Source organism: Toxorhynchites rutilus, chromosome 2, assembly GCF_029784135.1.
Source record: "Toxorhynchites rutilus septentrionalis strain SRP chromosome 2, ASM2978413v1, whole genome shotgun sequence".
Classification (NCBI taxonomy): domain Eukaryota; kingdom Metazoa; phylum Arthropoda; class Insecta; order Diptera; family Culicidae; genus Toxorhynchites; species Toxorhynchites rutilus.
This window is the reverse complement of record NC_073745.1, coordinates 48889681-48917179: the sequence shown is the minus strand read 5'-3', so window position 1 is coordinate 48917179 and position 27499 is coordinate 48889681. Positions and strand designations below refer to the sequence as shown.

The 27499-nt window shown below is 39.7% G+C and overlaps 2 protein-coding genes across 2 annotated transcripts; one reads left to right on the top strand and one right to left on the bottom strand.

Moving 5' to 3' along the window:
• Positions 1-40: 40 nt before the first annotated feature.
• On the bottom strand, positions 41-18184 carry LOC129765729 (uncharacterized). Its single transcript, XM_055766148.1, has 7 exons — positions 16519-18184; positions 16407-16414; positions 3838-3936; positions 2557-3765; positions 715-918; positions 438-644; positions 41-386 (listed from the first exon to the last, which is right to left on the bottom strand). The coding sequence occupies exons 1-7, from the start codon at positions 18182-18184 to the stop codon at positions 294-296; spliced, it is 3486 nt and encodes a 1161-aa protein (XP_055622123.1). The 3' UTR covers positions 41-293.
• A 484-nt stretch (positions 18185-18668) lies between these two features.
• LOC129770827 (dynein regulatory complex subunit 6-like) lies at positions 18669-26944 on the top strand. The gene is made up of 4 exons (XM_055773927.1): positions 18669-18788; positions 24999-26201; positions 26257-26457; positions 26519-26944. The coding sequence occupies exons 1-4, from the start codon at positions 18669-18671 to the stop codon at positions 26825-26827; spliced, it is 1833 nt and encodes a 610-aa protein (XP_055629902.1). The 3' UTR covers positions 26828-26944.
• Positions 26945-27499: the final 555 nt, after the last annotated feature.

The following is a 27499-nucleotide window of genomic DNA, read 5'->3' as shown; positions in this document are numbered from 1 at the left end:
AAAAATAAACGATTTAAATAAAAATAAAAATCACTCCAACTGGGGAAGTCAAAAATGACTCGGCTCATTTTATTGCTAGTAAAGATTGGATGTTCCACGATCGTGCATTCATCAGAAGATTATTGAATGAAACTGAAAAATATATGATTCACTAAAGTATTCTTACATTATAAGAAAATTGAAATTATTTTTCAAGCAACTTAATAGTTTATGTTCATTCGTCTCTTACGATGATTTCAAATGTACAATTGAGACAACCACTGTATTTTACAATATAAACATCTATAGAAGAATTAAGACTTGTACACCTGTCTCAGGGTGGTGATATTGGACAAACGTTCCATTATATCTGGTGGCAGCTTGAAGCATCCTCTCACATACAGATACTGCAAAAGGTCGAAAAGTGTTAATTTATTCAATCGGAATATTATTCCTACCTTCAAGTTTTGGCAGTGATGGGACAGAAATCTCAATCCAACCTCGCTTATCAGAGGACAATTCGCCAGCTTGAGCGTACTGAGACGCTTGAGGTGCAAAGCGATGAGCTCCACGCAATAGTCGTTCATGTTCTGGCATTCACTCAAATCCAGATACTCCAGCGCCGGACAGTTCTGCACCAGAATCTCAATGCCCTGCTTGGAAATCTTCGTGGTTAAGACGGAAAGAAGATGTGTTAAAAGACGAACGACTTCATCTGAAAAATATATAATTTACCTGGTGGCATCGGGATAAACTCAGTTCCTTCAACTCCATGAACCTAAAGGCGTATCGAAGTGAAAAGTCCGTAATTTTGAAGCATCCGGATACTTTGAGGATACGAAGTTTTTTCAGACGCTCGATCGAGAATGTCTCCGCAATATCCCATATGGCGAACGTCTTCTGCGGCAAGTCAATTCCGGTGAAACCCGCATCGGTTAACTGCGAAATGGGAACAAACACAGTTAGTTATTTGGATTATTTCGAGGGGTTAGGTAGATGAATTCCCACCTTCGTACTTCTTTCAAGATTAAGGTACACAAGGTTGATTAAATTACAGAGAATTAACTGTAACGAGCAATCCATTATGCAAGATGCCGATCCGGCCAAATTCAAAACAGTCAGATGGATAAAGTTTGATCCGAGTACAAACATGCAATCATCATCCAATACGCTTAGCAGCTCCAAGTGAAGCTCTCGCAGTACGGATTTACTCTTACTGCTAGTAAGCCAGTACATAATGCCTTGTTTGGTAATTCTACAGCTTGACAGATCGATACATTCAAGATTCTCAAGTTTAGAGATTTGGGAAATTCCGTAATCGGAAATTGCGCTGCATCCAGCCAGTTTGAGGGTGGATAACGCTGGCATGTATTTAACAATTTGATCTAAACAATAATCTGTTATACCAGTTGAGTGTGATAAATCTAGAAACCGAATCTGGGTTTGTTGACGTAGCAAATCTATTATTGCAGGTCTCCTTCGTGGCATCTTCTCCAAGTATGTGAGACACAAGCTATCGAGCAGTAATCCACGCGCCTGTAACATTCCGCCCAGGAACAGCTCATCCACAGGCACCCCACTTAAGTTGAGACCACTTAAATCATGCTTTCGGCGCTGTATGAATGTGAGGATGCAGTTCAACAGTTGTGACTTTCGATGCGCATCCGTCTGACGGAAACATTTCGAGAAGTCCACCTCTCGGAGATTTGGCATCATATCAACCATCACGTTAAACTGCAACTCGCTGAAGTTGTTCCTCGCAAGGCTGAGGTGTTCGACGCTGGGGAAAGACACGTTAACTAGGCCATTCTCGAAAAATTTCCACCTCTTGAACAACTCATCGCGAAGCAGATCGCACTCAATGAACTGCGCCACCTGAAGATTTGGCATGTGTCTGAAGACTCCAATAATTCGCTCGCGCCAAATCATACACTTCTCGAATGTGATCTCGCGGATGTATGGACCGAATTCTGCCCAAAATTTGCTGTACACATTCAGCTTAACACGAGTCAGTTTGACAACCGGGAAAAGCTGGCTGCTCAGCAGCAGATCCTCGACCGGAGGCTTGAAGTCATCGAACTCTACGCCTGTCAAATGTAAACAAACATTCTGCGCAAAGCCTGGATACTTGGAGGCGTCGTACCAGCTCCAGCAAACGAAGCTGGCCGAATGACGATCCGCCACCGTGAGGAGTTTGAATATTTTAACCAACAGCTATGATGGAAAGCGTTGAGATTAGCGATAAATTCAGTGTATTTCTTGGAAACTTACTTCTGTCGGGAGGAAAGCCAAACTCGGTTCATCACAGTTTATTGTCATTTCGTAATACTTTTCAGACTATTAAATAACAGCCGATGCCAGCGCAAGAACAAATTCGACTCGACCTACTGCCTTGCCGATTGAGCAATAGATTTGAAAATCAAGTTCGAGGCTGCTTAAATCAGCTTTTATTTTCAGCGAAACTATTTTAATTTCAATCGTTCTAGGGGAGGAAAACGAGCGAAGCTGTTTCGGAATGCGCTCTAAATTTAACATTTCTAGTTAGAACACAATGGTTGGATTTTCTTTTGCATTTACCTTCGTGCTCCTCTCGAGGTTAATATCCACCAAACAAATTAGATTATAGAAAATATACTGCGCTGACCAATCAGTCATACAAGAAGACGACCCACCAATATTCAGAACGGTCAAGTTGGTGAAGTTTGCTCCAATTCGAACGATGCAATCATCGTCCAAAGTACTGATCTGCTCCAGATGAATCTCCTTCATCAGTTTTCTATTGCTATGGGAGGCTCCGTCGATAACCGCCTTCTTGGTGATGCGGCACTTGGAAAGATCTAACTTCTCTAATCGTTGCAGTCGGAATATTTGTGAAACTCCATAGTCGCCAATACTCCAGCAACCGCTCAAATTCAGCTTCTTCAGACCAGCCATATAGTTAACGATTTGCTCCAAACAATAATCCGTAATCCCCACCGATTGTGACAAATCCAGATCTTTCATTTCTGTTTGCAGTTGCAGCAAACATATTATCGCAGGATTCCTGTGGGGCATTTTCTCTGTGTATGTCAAACTCAATTGTTCCAGCCGAAGCTGGGTTGTCTTAACCAAACCACGTAAAAACAAATCATCCACCGAGATGTTGGATAAATTCAAACTCTTCAGCATATATTGACGCTCGCGAACGAAATTCAGAATGCAGTTCAGCATTTGCGTTTTACTCGCCGAATCTACATAACTGAAACAGTTTGATAGATCAACCGACGTCAAATTAGGCATCATCTCCACGATTGAGTTAAACTGCACCTGGGTAAAATTGTTCTTCGCCAAACTCAAAGTGCGAATGCTTCGGAACAGTATTTCCCACAATCCATTCTCGAAAAGTTTCCAATCTTTGAACAGATCATCCCTCAGCAGATCGCACTCCACGAAGCGAGCCGTCCGGAGATTCCGCATGTGCTTAAACACCTGAATGATTCGCTCGCGCCAGATCATGCATTTCTCAAATGTTATCTCGCTGATCCAGGGTCCAAAGTCCACCAGAAATTGACTGTAAACCGATTGCTGTAGTCTCACTCGGGTCAGCTTCAGCACTGGGAACACGTGGGGGCACAGCCGCAAATCGGCGATGGGAGGTTTGTAATCATCGAAATCCACGCCGATAAGATGGAGACACATCTGCTGGGCGAAGCCGAGATACTTGGACGCTTCGTACCATTTCCAGCAGGTGTAGCTGGCAGCACTGCGATCGCTCACCGTGAGGTACTTGAAGATCTCAACCAGCAGCTGGAGAAGGGTGTTGAGATTAGCATCGGTTCAATATGATTCCTTGTTCTGATAAACTAACTAATCACTCACTTCTGTCGGAAGATTACTAAAATCCGGAAGGGGAACTTTCGCTTCAATAAGTCTCATGTCGCATCTATTCAAGACTGCTGATTGATTGTAACTGATCGACTGAAGGGAGGTGCCCAACTAAGTTCGTGTTGATTTCTTGATGACCGTAGCAATCGCAATAAGATGCTGTTGCCAAGTATTGCGTATGTTCATTTTGCGTAAGCAGATTCTTGTTTATTGTATTTGACAGATTAGATGAATGGGTTTGAATTTCAGATACAATTTGCTTCCCGAAGTATTGGGTTGTTTTGAAAGCTCGGGCCGCCACCGATGATGGTCATACCGACAAGCTGATCAAGAATAAATATCGGCACACGACACATGAATTAGCAGGTTCACTACTGATATCTAAAACCATCGTTCTTAAGCATCTGATCTAGCTTGGTTACGTGAACCGCTACGGTGTATGGGTTACACACAATTTGAATAATACATAGTCAATGGATCAGTTCATTCGCCTCTAAGCATCGTGTCTCTGCGACTCGCTTTATACTAGCATCGCAAAAAAAAAACGATTTTCGGATTTACATAACAATGTCGAGTGAAATGAGTCTTGTACTTTGGGTACATTCGAGTTGAAGTTCCTAATAAATAAAACAGAAACAGAATCTTGTCTCACCACAGCCAGCGAACAGTAGCAATACTTTTGGACTGAGAGTTAAATTTAAAAAATTAAGATGTGTTGTTACAGTCTCAATAGTTTTAAAATTATATAAACTGTCTTATTAAAAACAACGTGAGAGTTGGTTACAAACTTAATTTTTTTTGCGTGTTTGTGTCCACGGGCCAAATGGCTGAAAATAACACTTTAACGGATGATTTTTGGGGTTCGATATATGTTTCCTTCGCAAAATTGCAAAAATTGAAATTCTTTTTGATTACTGCTAATAATCAGAATAGAATTTTAATTATTGCGGTACTTGGAAAGTTAATGATACAAAAATGTGTATTTAACTAACCAGGTTGTCTGTATACATTTATTTCAGTGCATGTTGTTTGCTTTTCATATGAGTGGAGTTAATGCTCAGGAGGGCAAACAGCGCGAAGGTAGAATGCTTCGGATCGCCGCATGCATCATGAAGTAGAAGAATCCTACGGACTATGTGAGGCGAATGATTCAAACTTTGTTACAAGGAATGAAACCGACCAATAGTAGGGTAACACTAGGTGAACAAAGCTGGCTAGATGCTCAGTGAAGCGTAGTCAGAATATATTTTGCTTGTTAACACTGCTATCCCTGGCGTTTTCCTACTCTACTTACTTTTTGGCTCGTCGCCCCTTCCCAATGCTGTTCAGAGAAGAATTTTGGCTTTCGTGTATCAGGCAATAGAACCACCGACAACGGTGTCCCACTTGCGATACAATTTGCACCCCCGTAGATCACAAAGTGTTACTAGCATCACCTATCCAACAACCAGAAACAAAACCTCTCTGGTTTTAGACTTCTTCCATTCGCTGCTCGCCGCTGAAAGGTTCGTAAATGCTACTGATACACAATGTGTACCGAATGATATAGCTTGTAATTCTTGATGTGTCATTCATCGCATTGTACTCGTCTGTACAGCAGACAATTTTGCAACAATTGATGCAAACATGGCCCCTCCTTGCAATGATCATCTCTCTTGATGTCTAATTCAAATAGAGAGGTCGGAGACCACTGTTTTACAGTGGAATTGTCGTAGTCTTATCCCTAAATTGGATACATTCAAATTTTTAATTCATAAGTTCAATTGTGATGTTTTTGCTCTGTCCGAAACTTGGATTTCTTCGCGAGATGATCTCTCTTTCCACGATTTTAATATTATACGCTTGGACCGTGATGACAGATACGGAAGGGTGCTATTGGGGATCAATAAGTGCCACTCATTTTTTTCGAATTGACCTTCCACCTATTGGAGGGATCGAAGCTGTTGCTTGTCATGCAAACATCAGAGGCAAAGACCTCTGTATTGTCAGCTTGTATTTGCCTCCGAGAACTACAGTTAGCCGCAAGCAACTTATTGACATGTGCTCACTCCTTCCTGAGCCACGATTGATCTTGGGAGACTTCAACTCTCATGGAACTGCCTGGGGGGAACCGTACGATGACAATCGTTCATTGTTGATATATGACCTTTGTAACAGCTTCAATATGACCGTTTTGAACACTGGGGAAACAACACGTGTGCCTAAACCTCCTGCTAACCCAAGTGCTCTTGACCTCTCGCTTTGCTCGAATTCATTATCGTTAGATTGCAAGTGGAATGTAATCCAGGATCCCAACGGTAGTGATCACTTGCCAATCAAAATTTCCATCACCTTTGGGTCGAATTCTTCTGAATCTATAAACATGGCATATGACCTCACAAGACACATTGACTGGAAAAAATATGCGGACGCGATTGCTCTAGCCATCAATTCCAGAGATGGTTTACCTCCATTGGAGGAGTATAACTTCCTTTCTCGTTTGATCTATGACAGCGCGGTTCGCGCTCAAACGAAACCCATCCCAGGTTCCACCATTTCCCGAAGGCCTCCCAATCTATGGTGGGATAGCCAATGTTCCAAGCTTTATGTAGAAAAATCGAATGCATTTAAAGCTTTTCGGAAACGTGGAACCCCTGAAAATGTATTCAGCCCTTGAGAATCAGTTCAAAAACTTGATCAAAGGGAAAAAACGTGCTTATTGGCGAAATTTCGTGGGAGGTTTGTCACGAGAAACGTCAATGAAAAAATTATGGAAAGTGGCTCGAAACATGAGAAATCGCTCTTCAACGAATGAAAGCGAAGAATATTCACATCGATGGATTTTTTATTTTGCACGGAAGGTTTGTCCTGATTCCGCTCCTGTGCAAAAAATTGTTCGAGATATACCACAAGGTAGGTGCGATCTTGATTCCGAGTTTTCGATGGTAGAATTCTCTCTTGCTCTGATCTCATGTAACAATTCTGCTCCGGGATCGGATAGAATTAAGTTCAACTTGCTGAAAAACCTCCCTGATGTGGCGAAACATCGCTTGTTGAATTTATTCAATCGGTTTCTGGAGAATAATATTGTTCCAGATGATTGGAGACAAGTACGAGTTATAGCTATTCAAAAACCCGGAAAACCCGCGTCCGACTTCAATTCGTACCGCCCAATAGCAATGCTGTCTTGTATACGGAAATTGTTGGAGAAAATGATCTTGTTTCGCCTTGATCGATGGGTTGAAACGAATGGCCTACTCTCAGATACACAATATGGGTTCCGCAGGGGCAAGGGGACGAATGATTGTCTTGCGTTGCTTTCTTCAGAAATTCAAATGGCTTACGCCGAAAAAAAACAAATGGCTTCAGTATTCTTGGACATAAAGGGGGCTTCGATTCTGTTTCAATAGAGGTTTTGTCGGACAAATTACACTCTCGGGGTCTGCCGCCTCTATTGAATAATATGTTATACAACTTGCTTTGTGAGAAACATTTGAACTTTTCTCACGGATGCAGACAAACGTCACGATACGTAGAAAGAGAAGGTGTGCGCAATTCAAAACTGAATACAATAATTAATCGTGCTGTCCGTTGTTAAATTCAGCTCGGATTTGCATTCAGAAGGCTTCGTCCCTCTCAATATTTCGAATAAAATAATACAACGAGCTTGAAAATCTCATTCTCTTTATCTAGAAGACAGATATTGCCGAAGAAAGAAATGTGATTAGTATTATGAATTGTTCTCGATTTGTCGATAATAGGCATTTTTCAGTTGCCAGAATCAATGTGTGAGGGGGCCTCCGTAGCCACATTGGTTGCGCGTTCGCTTAGTAAGCGATCGATCGTGAGTTCGAAACTCAGGGCCCTCATTGACCATCTTTGTGTTGTTCTAGAATAACTACGTCCACGCAACAATCAGCGATGGAGATCGATCCACGGTCGAAATAAGATCGATTCATCCATACAACTGCTCTGCTTTGCAAGAAACATCGGACTGCTGTTCTATAAATAACTCAACAATGATCAATCAACTGTCTCCGCTGTCCGGTCTAACTGGATAGTGGAAGAACAGATAGAAAACTCTTACGCCTAAATGGCTGCTACTGTGTAAATGTGTACCATATGGAATGGTATAGAAGGAAATACTCTAACGCCGAAAAATGGCAACTGTGTAATGTGCTAATTATAGATTTGATGAATAGGTGACATGTACACGATTAAAATTTGGCTCTGTTACAGCTAAAATGCCAATGAGCCTAAAATAAATAAATGAAAAAAAAAAGAATCAATGTAGGGATGATATAGGAATGATCTTGAAAATAATATTGGATGATTACACTCTATACTCCCTAAACATTTGACGAGAGCCTGGCTCAATAGGTTAAACGTTGATAGCGATTTTATTAGATTGAAATTCAGGTTGCTGTCCAATCAATTAGTGCTCAAAAATGCAATAAATGAATTTAACTGGCTACTGATTTAGATGTTCGATAGAGTATATTCACGAATATTCTTCAGGGCTTCCATTTGATGTATCAAAAAAAAATCCGGGTTTTAAACAAACCTCAATTCAAATGGAATTACTACACACAATCACAGTCCTATGTCAAGATCCCGTCCGTGCCCTTAGGCCCAGACTCATCAACTTTTATTATCATAGTCACGGGCCGAAATGATTTTTTCCCACTGACATATAATATGCTGAAATACAAACATGCTTCAACGACATTTCGATTTCATCAAGACACCTTTTTTGAGCCAGTTTATTGGACGTCAGAGGTTTCCACGCGAAGCTTATTTTCCAAATGATCATCAGTTATTTTTCTTATTGATTTCATAACGAAAAACAAATTCTCACAAATGTATGTGGATCCAAATAAAAAAGCAATATAAAGTGCATGCTGTCTTAGTTCTGAAAATCGCGCTTCTGGAAAATTTAGAGAAGAAGTCCAAAAGGTAATGGTTATCACATTTGTCTCCCCGCTCTGAATCACACTACATTTCAAAGAGTTCCATCCGTATTTTTTCAAGGCGGGTTTTCATCAAGGAAACAAGATTATAAAACGATGTGTTTAGGCCTAATCTTCCGGAAAAAACACAAAAAAAGATCTAGTTTATTTCCAGCTTTTAAAAAACAACATCAAGCTAAATTGTCCCATGTTGATATTCTATACATAACTGTCCCACCATGTATTTTTCGTAGATTCATCATAAATAAATCGATTCAAGTACAAGAATTTTATGTCACGCTTTCAACAGGGCTAATGCACTCATTCCTGGTTTGGAAGAACGAAAAAGCTCTCAAACAAATAAAAAAAAGTTTAACAGAATACGTGTACACCTTGTTAGCGAATGCCTAATAACAATGAGATTTATATTTTGCAAATGTTTTGCAGATCACTCCCTTCTTCATAAAACGATGTTTTTATGTTTTCTTTCAGGAAAACACAAAACACAAAAAAAAACTAATTGTTTGTTCCCAGTATTTGAAAAAAAAACAACATCAAGTTCAATTGTCCCATGTTGACGTTCTAGGCATAATTGTCCCACCATAATTTCTTAAGCCCGTAACCAAGATTGATTGATTCTAGTGAGGGTATCTGTTCACATTTCATTAAACAATAGTTTTCTGCTCATGTGCTAAACTGAAATGCTTAAAGCCTGTGGTAGACAAATATGGTAGAAAACTTTGATTGTGTTTTTCTTAGTTGCTGATTTTGAAACATGGGACAACTATGCGTACAATAGCAGTACTGTCATCTAAAAATTTTTTTTGGTCAAAAATCGGCTCCCTGGAACGGTTTTTTTAGAATACAAGGTAAAACGTATGGCTTCAAGTGCAAATGGAAACTACCATCTTGACTTTTCATACGGCACTTTCTGTGTAATGATGATTTGCACGATAAAAAAACAGAAAGTGGGTTATATCTATGGTATAACCGCAATGGTGACGTAGGACTATCGATGATTCAGTGATCCTTTGTTTGAAGTTGAATCTGAATCCATTCTGAATGAATGAATAAATGAATATTTGGGGGACTTCGAAAACGAGAGCGTTACGTTGGAGGTACAAAGTTTTATGCATCCAATATTGGATACGAAAATATCCTACTGATGGGGAAGAATAATCTTCAGAAGCTATCCTGTTAAATGCGATTGATTGAAAAATCACAAAACCAAATGTGTTTGGTCATAGTGTCACATGGATAGAAAACATTAAAATAAACTCTTCCGCATGAATGTATTTTCAAATTCCCAGAGTAACTGGCAGATTATTTTCAGTAACGATTAGATATTTCCACATTTTCCTCGATACTGGAAGCCCACCAGTGGTTAATGCTAATTCGATAACCACCTGTTAATAGCACTTGATTGAAAAATATTTGGTCACAGTGTTACATGGATAGAAAACATTCAAATAAACTCTTTCACATGAATGTAATTTTAAATTCCCAGAGGAACTGGCAGATTATTTTCCGGATCTTTCTCGATGCTGAATGGCATCCAAACGGAAAGAATTCCGTGCATGTATGTGTGTGTGTGTGTGTGTGTGTGTGTAGCGGCTGCTTCGAGATCTTCCCGGGGAACCGTTTGTGGCATCACTTTCATTCATGTCTGGCCTAGGGTGCACAAACAGGCTCTTGGTGATACCGTTCATCCGCGCTTTCATGATAAACGAAGAGCTTCACCACAACAGCGACAACATGCTCCAATCGCTGTTAAATTAGAACTGAGTGGATTTCCGAGCGGCGCTCGCTTATATACCGATTGGTGATTTCAATAGCCTGTTTTGAAAGCAATTTTAAGACTATTGAAACAAGTTTTTGGATCAAAAAGTAACATGTAGAACGCGTAGACATTTTATCTTTCGAATGAAGTGTTTATCATACCATTTCGTTCAGTTGTTTAGGAGCTATTAACGCTCAAAATCTCGGTCTCCTGCGTAACGCTTTCGTTTTCGAAACTTTGATTTTACACCCCGGTATAGAAATGAAAGACGTAGTCCTACGTCAAAATATTAACCTAATCTGACCCCATTTTCTAGTGTCGCAGACGTCAAAATTTGATTTTTTTGAAAACCGAAAAATCAATTGCAGTGTCATAAATTATCAAAATTTATTCACGAATGAAGCAATTAGACTTTTCACAGTATCGGATGAATTCTCTTCTGTTGAAACTCAACACCATATCTGTCAGAATGAGTATAACACAAGAGTCGAGACGCGTGAACTTTGTCTGGTATATTGATCGAAAACAGCATGAATGAATTTCGAAAAGCCTGCATTCAGACACTTTCATTACTGTCAATAATTTCAGGTGATTATCACGAACGTTAAGTTGATCTTCATCGCCTGCAGTGAATTTTTATAGAAAACGTGTCACCTATTGCACATATAAATGGTGGTGTATGCCATTTCCGAGCAATCGTGAGTAGATTCATAAAAAGTAGCAAGAGTTATTCTATACATTCCATTGCCGAAGTCGCCAAAAACAAGAATTTTGTGTGATGAATTGTCATCCTTTACCACTAATCGATTTTACTCTCAATTGGTAACGCTGAATTTTATGCTTTGGTTTTCACTAATACGCAATGATCTTCATTTTCGACCTTACGAATACCATGACGAAAAGGTAGATGCAAATGAAAATGAACTTCATGGCAAGCTGATGTTGATGTTCATTCCACTGGGGTTCATTGATAGTGCTGTTTCAATTTCGAGGTGGCAGTAGATTTTGACGCAATTTAAAGACATTTGGCATCAAAATATTTTTTTTTTAAACCCGTATTTTATGTAACCCTTCCCTTGAGAGATTTTCGAGGGTAAAAAAAATCCAAACTTTGAGCGCTTTGAGGTACCTAAGTGTTGTCCGATTGAGTTGAAATTTTGTACAGGTAATTTTTTGCCTAACACACAAAATGGTCGGTTTTTGAAATTCGATTCGAATGATGATTTTTTTCCATACATTCATTGTCACCCTAATGTACAGTTACCGGAAAAAAAAGAAAAAATCATCCCCTATTTAAATCAAAATTTGAACCAAATTTATAAGTCTACAAACTGTTTTTTCAATTGATGGTAAAAAAATAAAAATAAAGTTCTAAATAAAACAGGTGAAAAGAAAAATCATAATGATTGTTGCTTTGTTGTGACATCGTTTGAAGGAATCAGAGAGCCATCTATTCGCTCGTGTTCCTCTTTCTCTCAGCCATTTTTGTTACTACACTGGAGAAAAACATTAGTACACCCAGCTACCAAATCTTTAGTAGTCGAATTATTGGTAAAATGTACACATTTTTAGTAAATACTAGCTGACCCGGCCAACTTCGTCCCGCCAAAAATTTGTTTTTTGTTATCAATACCTTCAAACATTCACGTTTTCTTACTATGAGCAAGTTCATGGGTTCAATCGCAGAACTGTTCATTGATTGATCTTCTATTCGTCTCCATTGAATTTACTTTAGCCCCCCCTTAGAGAAGAGGGAGGAGTGTCTAACCAAAATATTTATTGCACCCTAAAACCTCCACATGCCAAATTTGGTTTCGTTTGAATGATTTATTCTCGAGTAACGCAGAAATTTGTGTTTCATTTGTATGGCATATTTTAGGACATCAAGTCCAATGATATGGTCAGTAGTAGATGATTTTCTGTCTTTATAGCACGTGTTGTTCTGTGAGCGTTGTAATGGATAGTTTGATTCGGATGGAACTTTCAACGGACATCTCAAAAACAAAGATACAAATACGAACAGATACAAGTGATTAAGTTTCGTCATTGCACATTGCAAGATACTTCTCGGTCACACATTATGCTTTTGCTAATTTCAGATGATTCCTCTCCCTGAATGATGAAAAGGAACAGGATCATGATCGAGTACAGATGGCAATGGTATGGGATCGACATAGTTAACGCTACGATTAGACCTGTTTCCTAGTACTCTACTCGTAGAATTATTGTAATGACAATCATTGTTTTTTGTTATTTATTTATTATTGAAGAATTATCCCAACTGTATATAGAATAAGTTACTATTAATGTATTTGAAATATGTAGAATAACATGTAATCAAACATAGCATTTTGAACGTAAATTATTTATTTACAAAAAAAATCCCTAACGAGAACACCTTACAAATGAGAAACAAAACTAGGCCAACAAATCCTATATAGTTGAACCGACGTTGTGTCGATATTGATCCAACTTTGTATCAACAAATCGTGCTCTTGTTTGACATGCTGCCTACCATTTTTTTTTCGTAGGATGTACCAATGATTAGTACGGTAGAAAATGACTAGTGAATTGGTAACATGTACTGAAAAATTTATCATATTTACTAATTTTTCCTCTCAGTGTATTATAGATGTTAAAATTTTGAATGACATTCGCTCCATTTAGAAGAAGTATTTTGAAAGTGAGCACACGATCAATTGTTGAGCGGACACGCATCCTTTTACTCGCCCTTGTAATCGATGCAGTGGAGAAATCATTGCATGTTCAGCGAGAGATTTACACTTCACTGTTCCGCAGTGATATAAAGTTAAAAGGCACATAATAAATGCAAGAGGGAATGCCATTGATAAAAGCCGTTGACAAAGCGCTGACTGGAACAAGACTATGTGCTGAAAATTCTTTCTTACTTGTTTGTATTTGTGGCTTTGCAGTTCATACGCCTCTAGCTAGAAATTGTGAATCGTTCCTCCTATATCAGATAAGTTATCAACGGGAGGAGCCTATGTTTTAATATTCGCTCTCTCTCTCCACTGTGTCATTTATCCGACTTTTTTACAAAGAATTGAATGAAACCAAACTTCGTTGTGTAGTTACGTCATAATAAGCGATTGATCAATACAAACGGAGTCATAATAAACGGATTCTACTGTATTATAATTCACAGATGTATGAGAAGAACGTTATTGACAGCACGGGTAGATAAGCACACAATTGTGCAGAATAAATGTGATAAAATAATAATACTTTCAATTTTCGTTAATTTAAACCATTTACGGATTAGGGAATCCGAATGTATGGCATCTATATAAAGAAAAATGATTTGGTGTCCGTTCCTCACGATTTAACATGAGAACGGAGCAACGGATATGAACAGTCAGTATCAACGCGTCTTAGTCTGCATCAGGTTTATATGCCAAAAAAGAAATTATATACCAAGAATATAGATCACGTACAAAAAAATACTTTCTGTGGGAACTTGAGTGTCCGAAATTATTTAAATGAAAATATCAATTGGGGGTGAGGCGAAGTTCGCCGGGTCAGCTAATATTTAATAAATCTTAGGAAACTTCAGATTCGATTGGTATGATAATCATCAAAATCCGGTCGCTGCAAAAATGGTTATCAACGCTAACTTCATTTCATAAAAACGCGACCTGTTTTCTGTTCTGGCACCCTTGCGTTGCTTTGAAGAACTCTTTTCATAGACGCTAATGTCGGTAATGTTTCTAAGAAATTCTACTCCACGATATAAGGGAGTACCGTACTGCCGTTCTACGCATAGTTGTCCCATGTTCCAAAATCAGCAACTGAGAAAAACACAATCAAAGTCAGTCATCAACACTTTTGCAGAATATGAATTTCATTGGTATTAGACATTCGCTAACAAAGTGTACAAGTATTCTGTTAAACTTTTATTTTATTTGTTTTAGAATTAGTTCGTTTTCACATACCAGAAATGAGTGCATTAGCCTTGCTGGATGCGTGACATAAAATTCTTGTACTTGAACCGATTCATTTATGATAGATCTACAAAAACTACATGGAGAGACAGTTAAGCTTAGAGTATCAACATGGACAAACGAGCTTGATTTGTTTTATAAAAGCTGGGAACAAACAATAACCAGTGTTTCTCCGGAAGATTAAGCATAAAAACATCGTTCTATGAAGAAAAGTGAAAATTGTCAAAAAGTAACATGGGACAATTATGCGTAGAACGGCAGCGTAATGCTTTTGAATCTGGATATTTTTTTAATTTGGACACTTTTTCATTATATTCAATATCATACCAAAACCATAACATCTTTTGCATGTCGAATTAATGTGATTGATAGTTACTATTGTATCAATTTAGTGTAGTGTCAAGCATTGTACCTAGCTGTTAACAAAATAATGTAAAAAATCAAAACAAATATTTGTGTTCCGCAAACCCATGTCCGGGATAAAAAAACACATTCAGAATCCGGACGGATCAAGCGATGACGATGAAATTCCTTGTTGAAGGAGTTACATAAGAGTATGTTACAAGCCCTAGAAAAAATGGAACAAGAATTTTCGGTGATTGATGTTTGGTTTAAGATCGTAATAGAATAACAATGAAATAATCAGCTTTACAAAAATCAACTCATTTCTCTCAAAGAAATGCTACTGACGAAATGTGTCCGGATTTCAAATCGCGGCATAATCAGGAATTCGGTAATTCATAACTTAGTAGTTGACGTTTTCATCGTAAGCTTTTAGGGGGGTATTCTATTGTAGAGGCACGAATTTCGAGCTCCGAAAAAATAAGACAAAGAATATTTTTAGTTTCCATTATATCATTATTTTTTTAAACGGAAAAATTAAAATTGAATGGAAAAAATGGGTGACTTATATCTATGATATAACCTCAAAGTTGACGTGGAACTACAGTTGGCTTAGTAATCATCTGTTTGTATTGATTAACCATTGAGTGCCACGGTTTTCTAGCGACTCTATGGAGATTTTTAAACGTACTATGGCCATCGTTTCTCATCGTAGTGGAAGGTATTTTTGCTCCAAAGGGAATGCTTATAAGCTCATATGCTTATACTTGTGTCCCTTCTTATCATATGATAATATGTTATATGTATATGACACCGAGTTTTCGCTCAGGCTGCATCAGTCACCGGTAACTGACGTGGCAGTCAAAGTGTTAAATTATTGATTGAATGAAACAATTTTTGAATTCAATTGAATTCAACATATTTGCTTTGTAACTAAAAAATTTGAACAAATGCCATGTAATGGATGGGATTTTCGAAAAGTTCTTTCTAGGGTATATTCCTGATTGCCTAAACTTCAGAACCACCCTAGGTACGAAGATCGTTGTAATCTCGTTGTAACCCATTCTAGGATATATCGACTGTCCAGAATTCCTCCAACAGATTAACTTTAACAGTGCAAGAAGAAATCAAAGAATTTATTTATTTATTATTATTAGGGTTTTGTTTCAACTTGTTGAAACATGTATATGAACAAATAAATAAAATGAATCAAATCGACCGCCGCTATGTCGAAACCCGCATCAATTTTCCTCCCCTACTTACAGTTTGAATAAACGCGTGGACGGCAAAGTCTGCCAAATAACAAATCAGTTTCCTATGTCCGAAACACGAGAAAACAAAACGATCGTTAGAGCATCATCGCAGTCGATGACTGTAACATCCTTATTTGAGCCAGACAGAGCTTCGTTTAGCGAAGCGATCGTTTGTGACGATTTTGGAACATGGCCAGTGGCTACAACTGTTATACAATCATACTTATGTTTTGATAGGAATGAACACTGTTTCTATTTAAATATTAGTAACCTTTTATTGAAAACATAACATACTTACGATCAGACCTGTAAAGAAGGTGGAATGTATGATTAAAGCTATTTGTTTGATCACGTTGAAATGGTTGAAATGAAACAAACAAGACGCTGGCACTTTATCTCAACAGAATCACTTATGAGCCATCTTCCGGAATCAATTACCTTTGTGCAAGCGACAACATTCAGATGTCTCAGGTTGTGCAGATAGCAGGCAAAGTATTGGATAGCCTCATCCGTTACACCATTAGATGAGCTATCCAGGTCCAGGACCTGAAGGTTTTTAAAGTTGATAGCCACATAGTAGAGCGTTGTATCGGTGAGGTTATTCAGTAGTGACGCGTACAATTCACTCATTTCTCTAGGCCGTTTGGAAATAATCCCAGTCATGATACCGTAATCGCTGATTCGTTCGCAGCTGGATATATCCAGAATACGGAGATGCTGTAGCGTGTGCATATCCGCAACGCCTTCATCGCTGAGCAGCCAACATCGTCGAATTTTGAGAGTATGAAGCAGTGGGCAGCTGGTGATGATGATCTGCATGCATTCGTCGTTCAGGCCTATCGAGGCCGTCAAATTCAGATACGTGAGCTGTGTTTGCATGCTGAAGAACCGAATAATACCGGGATCTTTGAGGGGTACTCGATCACAGTACGACACGGTGAGGTGCGTCAACTGTAGCTCGTCAATGTCGCACAGACAATGCCAGGTGAAGTCATCCACACATGGTGTGTCGGCAAAATTTATCGCCTTCATGAGGTAACGATTACGGTTGATCAGTTTCATCACACGATCCAGCATTGTGATTCTCTTCGAAAGGTACAGATTGATAAAGCAGTTGGAAACATCGATTGATTGCAGATTAGGGGCCATAACCATGAAGCGTTCGAAATGATACTCGTTGAAGTAGTCACATCCGGAGAGCGATAAATGTTTCAGACAGAATAGGAAAAACGGAAACATTGGTTCTTGGTTATTATATTCCAGGGTCCAATTTTTAAAAAGTTCATCGCACTGCATCAGTTCCAGGCGCCGTAAGTTCAGCAGATTTCTCATTATAGATAGGAATTTCTTTTTCCTAATAACACACGAACGGAGCGTTAGCTCCGTAACCCACAACCCGTGAATGTTCCAAAAATCACTATGCTTATTGAACTCCACTTGAGAGAACGTTAGCCTCGGGTAGAGCCGAAATCCTTCGCTAAAGTATTTGAATGGGCCTACGTGGTCTCCGAATTCTATCCTGTCGAAATGGTAATGCGTTAGATTTAAGAACGGCTCATAGAAATGCGAAGCTTCCATCCAACGTCTGCAGGTAGTGCCAGCAGCCAAACGATCGCTGGGAGTTATCTGCTTAAATATTTTCAAAATCAGTTCCATAGGTAGTATGTCAAAGCGTGCCTTGAATCGACCATTGCAACTGAACGGCTCCATCCATTTCGGTTGTTCCACCTCGGGTTCCGGCTCGCCCTTGTCGAAGTTCCATTTGATATCCGGCAGAAGTGAGATTATGCTGACCCTTGGTTCTAGTAGTTTTAGCTCCTCCGGTTCATTAATTATTTTCACCACGGCTGGTTTCTTCTCCGCCGGTAGCGGTGGCTTTATCTTGATCACTGTCTTTTTCTTCTCAACTATTTTGACATCCTCAGGATTGCTGTAGTCTACGCATTTTCTCGATCTAGACGACTTGTGTCGGCGTGATTTGGAAGAATGGGTGGTCGAACGGATATACTCTGCTGCCTCGTCTAGAGAACAAAGATAGTCACTTAGGTCCTTCCTGCGTTTCAGATTCACGTTCATGTTGAATGCAGCTCAGAGCTGAACTGACTGGTCGTTCTGTTTAGCTGAACGTGGGAGGTTGGAACCCCTTTCACCGACCAGTGGGAATCGACGAGCGTTGAGCCGATTGAAAAGCAGTGGATTTCGAAATTGAGTTACCAATTTTCGAATGAGTTGCTTGCTCTCGACTATTTTTATGCTTTGCCTTTTCTGTATGCTTCGAAATATGCAAATGAAACATAAGACGAGCTGAATGTAAAAGGGAACGATTGTTTCACATACGATCGCTTCGCGGTTGTCTTCGGGAACGATCCCTCTGCAAGTGAAAACTTGCCGCCTTGATCTTGAATTGGACGAGACGCTTTGCTCAGTTGATTGCCAAATTTCGCGAGCGTTGCACCGAATTCGATTTGCGGTGAGGTTGTTTCGAGACGTGCGTTTGGCGCTAGTGACGCAACATTGTATAAGCGTAAACAGATTTTAACTCAGCGAGTGTAAGTGACTGATGATGGATGCTCAGTGTGTAGTTCAGCAGAATGATCGAAAGGATCGGACGATGTATATTCACTATAAAGATGAATATATATACTATTTTGAACCATTTTTTGAGGATCTACCATTTGAGGTAATTTTTTTTGTCACATTCATGATAATGTTGCATGTGTGAGAGGTTATTAGATCAATTCTTAAATCATTCTGACGTTATGAATGACGTTAACTAAAACATTTTTTTTTAAAAATTTTTATCCCATCCGTTTATTAGGCTCATTTAGCAATTCAGCTGTCACAGAGCCGAATTTATTCGTATACATTTTTATGTTAAGATAACTATTGTTGTATATTATTTAGGCTTAAGATTCCTATCCATCGATAAACATTTGTTTTTTTTTATGTATAACACAGTAGCTGTTTAGGCCTAAGAATATTCCAATTCTATCGATACACAACACATGCCGAGTATTCCATTTCCATCGATACACAACACATGCCGCCTTTTTCGGCGTTAGAATATTCCTATTGTTCGAATGTTCACAGTTGGACTGTTCACAACGGGACTGCTGATATGAGGCTTCCATTGCTGTGTTAGAATTAGCACCAATTACCGATGCAGCAGATCGTAATGTGAGCGGTATGGGACTGGGATTACCGACACATGATGATTGTTGCGTGGACGTAGTAGCTAGAATAACACACAAAGATGGTCAGTTGAGGGGCCCTGAGTTATTAGCTCATGATCGTTCGCTTAGTAGCGGACACGCAACCAATTAGGCTACGAAGACCCCCTCAATAAAAGTAGTAAAATATTTTCGTATTTGTCTTTCACACTTATGTTACATTTTGTGTGAGGTATCCCTCAGCGGTAAAAAAATCCGGCCGTAAAGAAAGACGCGTTCACTTTGATTCCGCCATAAACACAATGGCTTCTCCAGAGCCGAATGTAGAGCTAATGCAATCCTGCTGGACAAGCAACAGCCGCCCCTAGGACCATCGCAGACCATTTGAAGTGCAATTGAATGGTCTCTGCAGTTCCGACAGAACAACAGTCATACTACGCTCGAGTTAGCATGAGCACATATTTGAACAAAGTCATCGATTTTCTAGTGAATCCTTGCATTCCAGCGGATATCTCTTTCGATGAATTCTGCACAACTTTTGTAAACCACATCGACCAACCAAAGCAGGAGAACATTGAGAGTATAAGGTTCCGAGAGATCGTACGATAGAATGACGAATCTGTGTTCATTTTTTGATGTGGAACTACGTCTTTCATTAAGGGTGCCAAAACAGAAAACAGGTGAGGTTTTTATGAAACCAAACGAATCGGAAATTCTCTAAGATTTGTTTTTCATGCTATATATTACAATACCCTGGTGTGTAAACGGTCTAAATTGATGAAAACTAGAAGCATTTCCATTTTCCCATACATTTGTCATTTGTGAGCTTCCCTACGCATGCCGTCAATAACGAGCAACTTATCGGCGACCAACGAAGGGGAATGATTTAAAGACTCCGTGAACAAAGAAGAAAGAAAGAAGAAGAAGAAGAACGAAACGGAATATTTTCCTAGAGCATAAATATTGGATCCCGCTGAGGCAAACTTTCAGTATCGTTCTAGATACAAAGCAATGTACATCGCTTGTTCTTCCTTTTTTGCGTCATCACATATCTTCGTTTCGGATTGATTTCTCGCTGATGTCTCTGACATTGCAATCATGACATCAAACTGACACCGTTCCATTAAGGTTCTGAACTACACATTAGTGTGGGGAATCATCAAACTAGGCTCTCATCGCCTCACCAAGGAAATAATTGTTCAGCAATTTTGTGTGTGATTTGGTTTCACATGACAGTAACAAAACTATCTCCACCAAGGATGACAGCTGAGCTAATCGAGATCGGAAATATTTCTAGAAAGGGCTTCTGTTGAGAAGAGCGCAAAGCGGAGGACTTGAACAAAATAACAGCGTAGTTCTACGTCCACAATGTGGTCGTGTCTTGGACACAACCTCTTATAATTTTTTTTTCTCTGGTTCTCTGAACTGACATTTATCCAAATTGAGATGAACTCCACGATCTCGTAGTTTGGCTTCTTCTTTCCACAATAATATCATCAAGGTACCAATGAGTTCCCCTCGCATCCATAAAGGATTTTATCAAAATTGGAAAATTTCAGGTGCTGATATTAAAACAGATGGCAGCCTCTTGAACCTGAAATAATTTCTTTTCAGTAATAAATGTAATCTCGGTGTGAAATCTCGTGACATCTCGGGACTCAGAAGCGACCAGAACCTGAAGGCAAGAATCTTGTCCAACTTACTCCATACAGCTTCATTTTCAACACCTGTCAGTACTTGTTCAAAAATCGGGATTGGATGAGGTTCGTGCAACACGGTTTGGTTCGCTCAGCGCAAGTCCACACACAGCCATAGAAACAACTACTAACGGAGACACCCATGAAGTAAACCCCAATTTTGATTCGATGATATGGCGGCTCAATATTTATTCCAGCTTGTGGTTAACTTAAGCTTCAAGAGAGATCGGCAGCCTTCTGAACTACTGGCTGGTTCGGCGCCATGTGAATGTGAACTTCAACGCCTTTAATACAGGCGAATAGTTCTACATTCTGAAAACGGTTCATATCAATGCCAACTTTCCGAACTTGTAATTGATGCGCAGTCGAATCTCCTAGCAGACATGTTTGTCCTTGTTTTAAAACCATCAGCCATCGTGATTTTGTCGTGAACTTTTATTTCAGTCAAGAACTGCGGCTACCATAGACAAGGAACGAACGGTAAGAGTCCTTCGTTGAGCTTGAAACAGGAATACGAGAGCTTTTTAACCCTTTCCACACATCCAATCAGCCTCAGAATAAGTTCTCGCGTAACTTTTGAAAACGTCCAATGTAATAAATGTAAACAAATTGAAATAATAAACACTATTAGTTTTCAATAATTGGATGTATTGCCAAAACAATCGTTCGAGTGTCTTTCCTTTTCATCTTTTATTCATCGATACAAAAAAATTCCAAAGTACAGATTCGGATTTTAAGCACCCGGACGTCGGACGCCACTTTCCTCTGATGCTCGAAATGTCCAAAGTAACGAAGCAATCAAAACAACACGAAGTCGTACTTCGATCATTTTGAGTTTTTGTTTTTTTAACCCTAAAGTTGTTATCGTTTTTGTTGTAATTCACTAGTACAGGTTTATGTTTATGTTGTTTAGTAATTATTTTCAAGTTCTAATGGTGTAATGTAATTCGTTCAATGTGCAAACGGGGTCAGTTGAAACAACTAATGAAACATTTCTTGTCCCGGGGATTCAAATTTAAACTAAAAACACGAAACAATAGTTACGATTTTCAAAGTTGTTATTGACTGCAAGTGGTGAGAGTAGTGATAAAGATTAATTCGTTTGAAACAATTCGCGGATCATTGTTCCAGTTGAACTGAGTGGGTTTCTATGCGGCGCTCGCTTATATACCGATTGGTGATTTCAATAGCCTGTTTTGAAAGCAATTTTAAGGCTATTGAAACAAGTTTTTGGATGAAAAAGTAACAAGTATATAACGCGTACACATTTTATCTTTCGAGTGAAGTGTTTATCATACCATTTCGTTCATTTGTTTAGGAGCTATTAACGCTCAAAATTTCGGTCTCCGGCGTAACGCTTTCGTTTCCGAAACTTTGATTTTACACCCCGGTATAGAAATGAAAGACGTAAGACTACCAATCGGTATATAAGCGAGCGCCGCATAGAAACCCACTCAGTTCAAATTTAATTTCAAACAATACCATTAAAATGGTGAACAACTGCCAAATTAAAAATAAGGAACTTTTGCTCAACAGTATGATTTTAAATCCAAAAGCTGAACCAAAGATGTAAAGCCCAGACTGTGTCACTTGAACTGTAAAATATGTATTCAAATAGCAAAACATCTGAATAAAAATTCATTTAAGTTGTAAAAAAAAAGAAACCCACTCAGTTATAATTAAAACAGCGATTGGAGCATGTTGTCGCTGTTGTGATGAAGCTAACTTCGTTTATCATGAAAGCGCTGATGAACGGTGTCACCAAGAGCCTGTTTGTGCACCTTAGGCCAGAAGGGAATCCATCAGGAAGAGAGTGATGCAACGGTTCCGCTTGAAACATCGGAGCAGCCGCCACACACATACACATACACGCGCGGAACTCTCGTTGCTATCATCGTTACTGCAAAATAATCTGCCAGCTCCCCTGGGAATTGAAAAATACATTCATGCGAAAGAGTTTATTTTAATGTTTTCTATCCATATAACACTGCAACCAAACACATTTGGTTTTGTGATTTTTAAATCAATCGCAATTAACAGGAAAGCTTCTGAATATTATTTTTCCCCATCAGTAGAAAATTTTCGTATCCAATATTGGATGCATAACATGAGAAACGGAAAATGTTCCACATCGCGAAAATCATGTAATTTTCGAGCGATTATTTGCTTTCTACTCATATAATGCTGCGACCAAATACATTTCGTTTTGGATTTTTCAATCAAGTGCGATCGAAGTAAGACCACGTCTTTCGGCAATTCATTAGAGGTGCAATGAATCTTAAGGAATTCCCGCTCTACGCACACTGGCAAACGATGTTTACTCAACAATTTCTCAAATGAGAAATGGGTGTTGTGAGAAAGGATTAGCGAACGCAAAAACGACAAACGGGAGAAAGAGATGTTTGGAGGTTGAAGGAAATTGGCAGAAAACATCTTCATTTTATCTTTCGAATAATGTGATTATCATACCTTTAGTTTTGCCAGAAAGAGATTTTTAATGCTCAAAGGAAAAATCGAGTCCTCCGAGGAAATACCCAGCGCAAATTAGAGTCGACTATCGATTGCGGCATTCGTACACAAATAATTTTATAATGCAGCTTTCATCGAAGTGATTTCTTCGATATGGTGAAATATCAAATCCATAGTCAATGGCGCCCATCGGTATCGAATTATCATCGACACACGATTTTCGCTAAATGCTCCTTTCAGTTCGGCCTGCAAAAAACTTTTCTGAACTCTAATCCATCAAATTTGGAGCCCTGAAAAGGGCCGTTAATTATATGCTAAGCTAATAGCACGCTCTCCTTGGATACGATGGGCCTGTTGAATGTCCTTGAGCATGATGTGACGTGTTTTGCGTGGCTTAGCACACGAATTGGTATCTTCGAACAGGCCGACTAAATATGCCTCGCTTGCCTCCTGCAGTACCATAACGGCGGAAAACTTTGGAAGCGCAAGTCGGTTTTGAAGTACTGGACAATTACACGAACCAAAAGCTACAAAGGTAGCTTGCGGATCAGCAATTCGGTCGACTTCTAATAGCGGCGAATTTCACGTAAAGAGATGGTTCCCTGTCGGTAGCGACGTGGCTTCTTCACACATCCTGCGGCTGGTGCGCTTTTCCGAGCTGCTTTCGTGGTGCTTTACCACCGGTGAATTTACGAGCTGTCTGCTTGGCCCGATGAAACGAGTCCTCACGGTACGAGAGTAGAGGTAGAAATGAACGAAAGCAAAGGAAGCTTCATATTATAAACCATAACAGTATGCAATGTAAATCCCACCCCCTTTGAATAACATCGAAGTAAGTATACAGTAATGTTTTTGAATCCGGACACTTTTTGATCCGGACACTTTGCATTACATTCAATATCATACCGCAGTCATAACATTTTGGGCATGTTGAATTAATACGATTGTTACTAATCAATCGCATCAATCGCATGATAGTTACTAAGTGCATCAATCGCATGATAGTTACTAAGTGGATATTATGTTACATATCAATATTTGTTTACGAATGCTGCAATCGATCATCTTTATTGGAGGAATCCATTCCTTCTCAAGTGTTAATAATCCTGCCCCGGTTCAACGATGATTCCAATTGTCGGGGCTTGGGGAGTGGGTACTATTTGCGCTGTGTATTTCCGAGTAGGAATCGATTCCCCCTTTGAGCGTTAATAATAATTTTCCGGCTAAATGAAGTGGTACGACAACCACTTGCTAAGACAACGTTAGTCCTACGTCCACTTTGCGGTTATATCAAAGATATAACCCACTTCTAGTTTTTGTACTTTAATCATGAAGAAATTGGAAATTGTGTGCAGACAAATTCTAAATGGAACAAACTTTAGACCAATCTTAACAAATCTACGGGTTGCTTTACCTCGATTTCTGTTAGTTGTTAACCGTTTTAACCAATACATTATTTCAATAAAAATAGTAGAAATTTTTCGTATGCGTCTTTTACACATCCAAGATTCCAAAATATTCAACACAAGATTTATTTGACAAACTTATTTCCAGGTTATGGTTCACCTGCTCACGTTCCTCAACACCAGCGATCGCAACGTGATGGCTCAGGTGTGCAGAGGATTCTACGAAGGACTGAAGCATCCGTACTTTATGCGCTCAACCTGTCTCCATTTCCGCGAGATCGAGTTTGAGGACAACATTGAACCGATTAGGGGATTTCTCAATGCGTTCCGTTACTTCCCGAACATCAAACTCACGAAAATCGCCTTCGGCAACCGGAGCAATTTTTGGGCGGAGTTTGGCGAGTCGATAGAGGAACTATCCCTGGACAGCTGCACCATCTGGAAGCAGAAACTTCTCTCGATTCTGCGCTATACCTATCGCTTGAAACGGCTCACTATCCAAAATTGTCCGGATTTGTTTCGCTCGTGGAAGCACATAGAAAACCTGACTGTGACGTGTTGTCCCGTGTTTCCGGAGCTGACTCACATTAGCCTAGCGGACAACAGTAAACTCGAGCAGTACCATTTCGATTTCATTGTGGCCATGGCGCCAAATCTCGATTCGCTAGATGTTTCGAGATGCTTCAAGGGAATCGAGGCTGCGCAGCGTTTTCGCATGCTGGGACACATTCTGAGCTATCTGAAAAATCACAGCCACCAGATCCGTCACTTTTCCGTTGGTGACACCCCCGTTGATAATCTATTTTTGCGTCACCTGGCGGACATTGAGAATCTCCGATTGAGCAGTTTGAGTGTGATGGTTGGGGAGAAGATTCCGACCACGGAAGCGGGAATCATTGATTTGCTTAGACTTCAAACCAATCTAACCTATTTAGATTTGTCCAAATCGTTAGCCCTCCACGATTCGTGTCTCATTCAAATATCGAACAGTATGCCTCTGCTGGAAACGCTAATATTGAATCGCTGCTGGATGATCACCGATTACGGAATTCTGGCCATTGCTAAACTCTCCAAATTGAAGCATATTGATTTGACAAATTGCGAGCGAATTACCGATACTGGTATTATGGGTGGGCTACTAACTCATAAACGGAATAAATTGAGCAATCTGTATCTTGCATTGTTGACGAACATCAGTGAACTGGTATTTACTAAGATCTCCTTTGAGCTGAACCATTTGGCGGTGTTAGATTTGGGTGGCTGCTCGAATTGCATAAATGACCGATCGATTCAGTACATTTTTTACCATATGAACGGACTGCAGGAGCTGAACTTGGATTGCTGTGCTAAGGTAAACTTGTGTTTAGATCAATTTTTCTATTCATTGAACGGTTTTTATATTGCAGCTCTCAGACGCCGGCATGACCGGAATAGACTTACCGGAGAGTGCGATAGCGATTTGGGATTTCGAGATGAGTTTCTCGATCCAAGATCTCAAACGGTTACGCTTCCTCAATCTTTCTGGTTGCTACAAAATCACAGACTACACATTCAGACGTAAATTTTGCCTTCTCGAGCTCAAGGAACTGGTGCTGGGGAGACTTCAGGTATCGATTTTTTACTAGTATTCCGCAAAAATTCTGTTTGACTATTTGTGTCATCCTCCAGATAACGGATTACGGGGTGGAAAAAATCGCTGTCAGTTGTCCCTCCTTGGAGATTATAGACTTCAGTGAATGCTCCGAAGTGAACGATCGGTGCGTGGAGCTACTGGCCAAAAGCTGTGTCCGACTGACAACGTTGAAGCTTCAAAACTGTCCACTAATATCGGATCTCGCGATTGAACATCTGGTGAAATATTGTTCCGTGCTGAAGATGTTGAATATTCGAGGCTGTTATAACATCACCGCCGAGGCGGAAGCGAAATTGGTCAAGATTCAGACGCTGAGGCATGTGCTTGCAAATGAGCGAGAGTAGAGCTACTTTCTTCGGTACCCTTTCGGTAGTGAACCAAACCTGAAACAAGAAAGAAAAAATAAACACGCACCCTGATGGTAGTCGGTAAAAGGTAGCGCAGATGAAAGAACCTCATAGCCAGGAGAAATAATAAAACAAAACAAAAAAACGGAGATGCATACAATAAAGTGATCAAATCATATAAATTTACTCTATTTGCTTCGCCGACGGCAATAGACCGCACTTTTCCACTGATTTTTTTTCGCTCTGCCATTGGAAGACGGCCAGTCGGTGTGGAGAATGTATTTTTTTCTCATTTCTTTCACGTTTTTCAATCGCGGCATTTTGTTCTTCTGTTGGCTACTAGCCGTGATACAGCCATTAGGCGGCACTTAGGCTTTGATCTTTGGAGCAATACAACAAAAAAGTGAGTCGACCTGAACTAATCAACCGGTCTCCGACCGGTGGCAGTCGGTCGTCGCTTGGTGTCCAGTCAGCAAAGGTCGAAAGGGGGAAGTTCCAAGTTTGACAGGTTTTGGTGGCCTAGCGCTGCGAAAGGATTCCGTGGTGGTAGAAGCGGCGTGCAGTCCTTGATGGTGCAATTAGTGCAACTCGTTGGAGGTACTGATAATAAGAGACCTCACAGAGGGTTTATGTAAACTTCCGTTTCAGTTGAATTGAATTTATGATTGG

Excerpts from the sequence above, each read along its gene's own strand:
- LOC129765729 (XM_055766148.1), bottom strand. The coding sequence starts at position 18,184 with ATGAACGTGAATCTGAAACGCAGGAAGGACCTAAGTGACTATCTTTGT. Across the intron at positions 919-2,556 it reads ACCTCGAGAGGAGCACGAAG|TTAACCGATGCGGGTTTCAC; the intron begins GTAAATGCAAAA and ends CCCATTTCGCAG. Across the intron at positions 645-714 it reads GTTTATCCCGATGCCACCAG|ATTTCCAAGCAGGGCATTGA; the intron begins GTAAATTATATA and ends TTAACCACGAAG.
- LOC129770827 (XM_055773927.1), top strand. The coding sequence starts at position 18,669 with ATGATGGATGCTCAGTGTGTAGTTCAGCAGAATGATCGAAAGGATCGG. Across the intron at positions 18,789-24,998 it reads TTGAGGATCTACCATTTGAG|GTTATGGTTCACCTGCTCAC; the intron begins GTAATTTTTTTT and ends ACTTATTTCCAG. Across the intron at positions 26,202-26,256 it reads ACTTGGATTGCTGTGCTAAG|CTCTCAGACGCCGGCATGAC; the intron begins GTAAACTTGTGT and ends TTTATATTGCAG.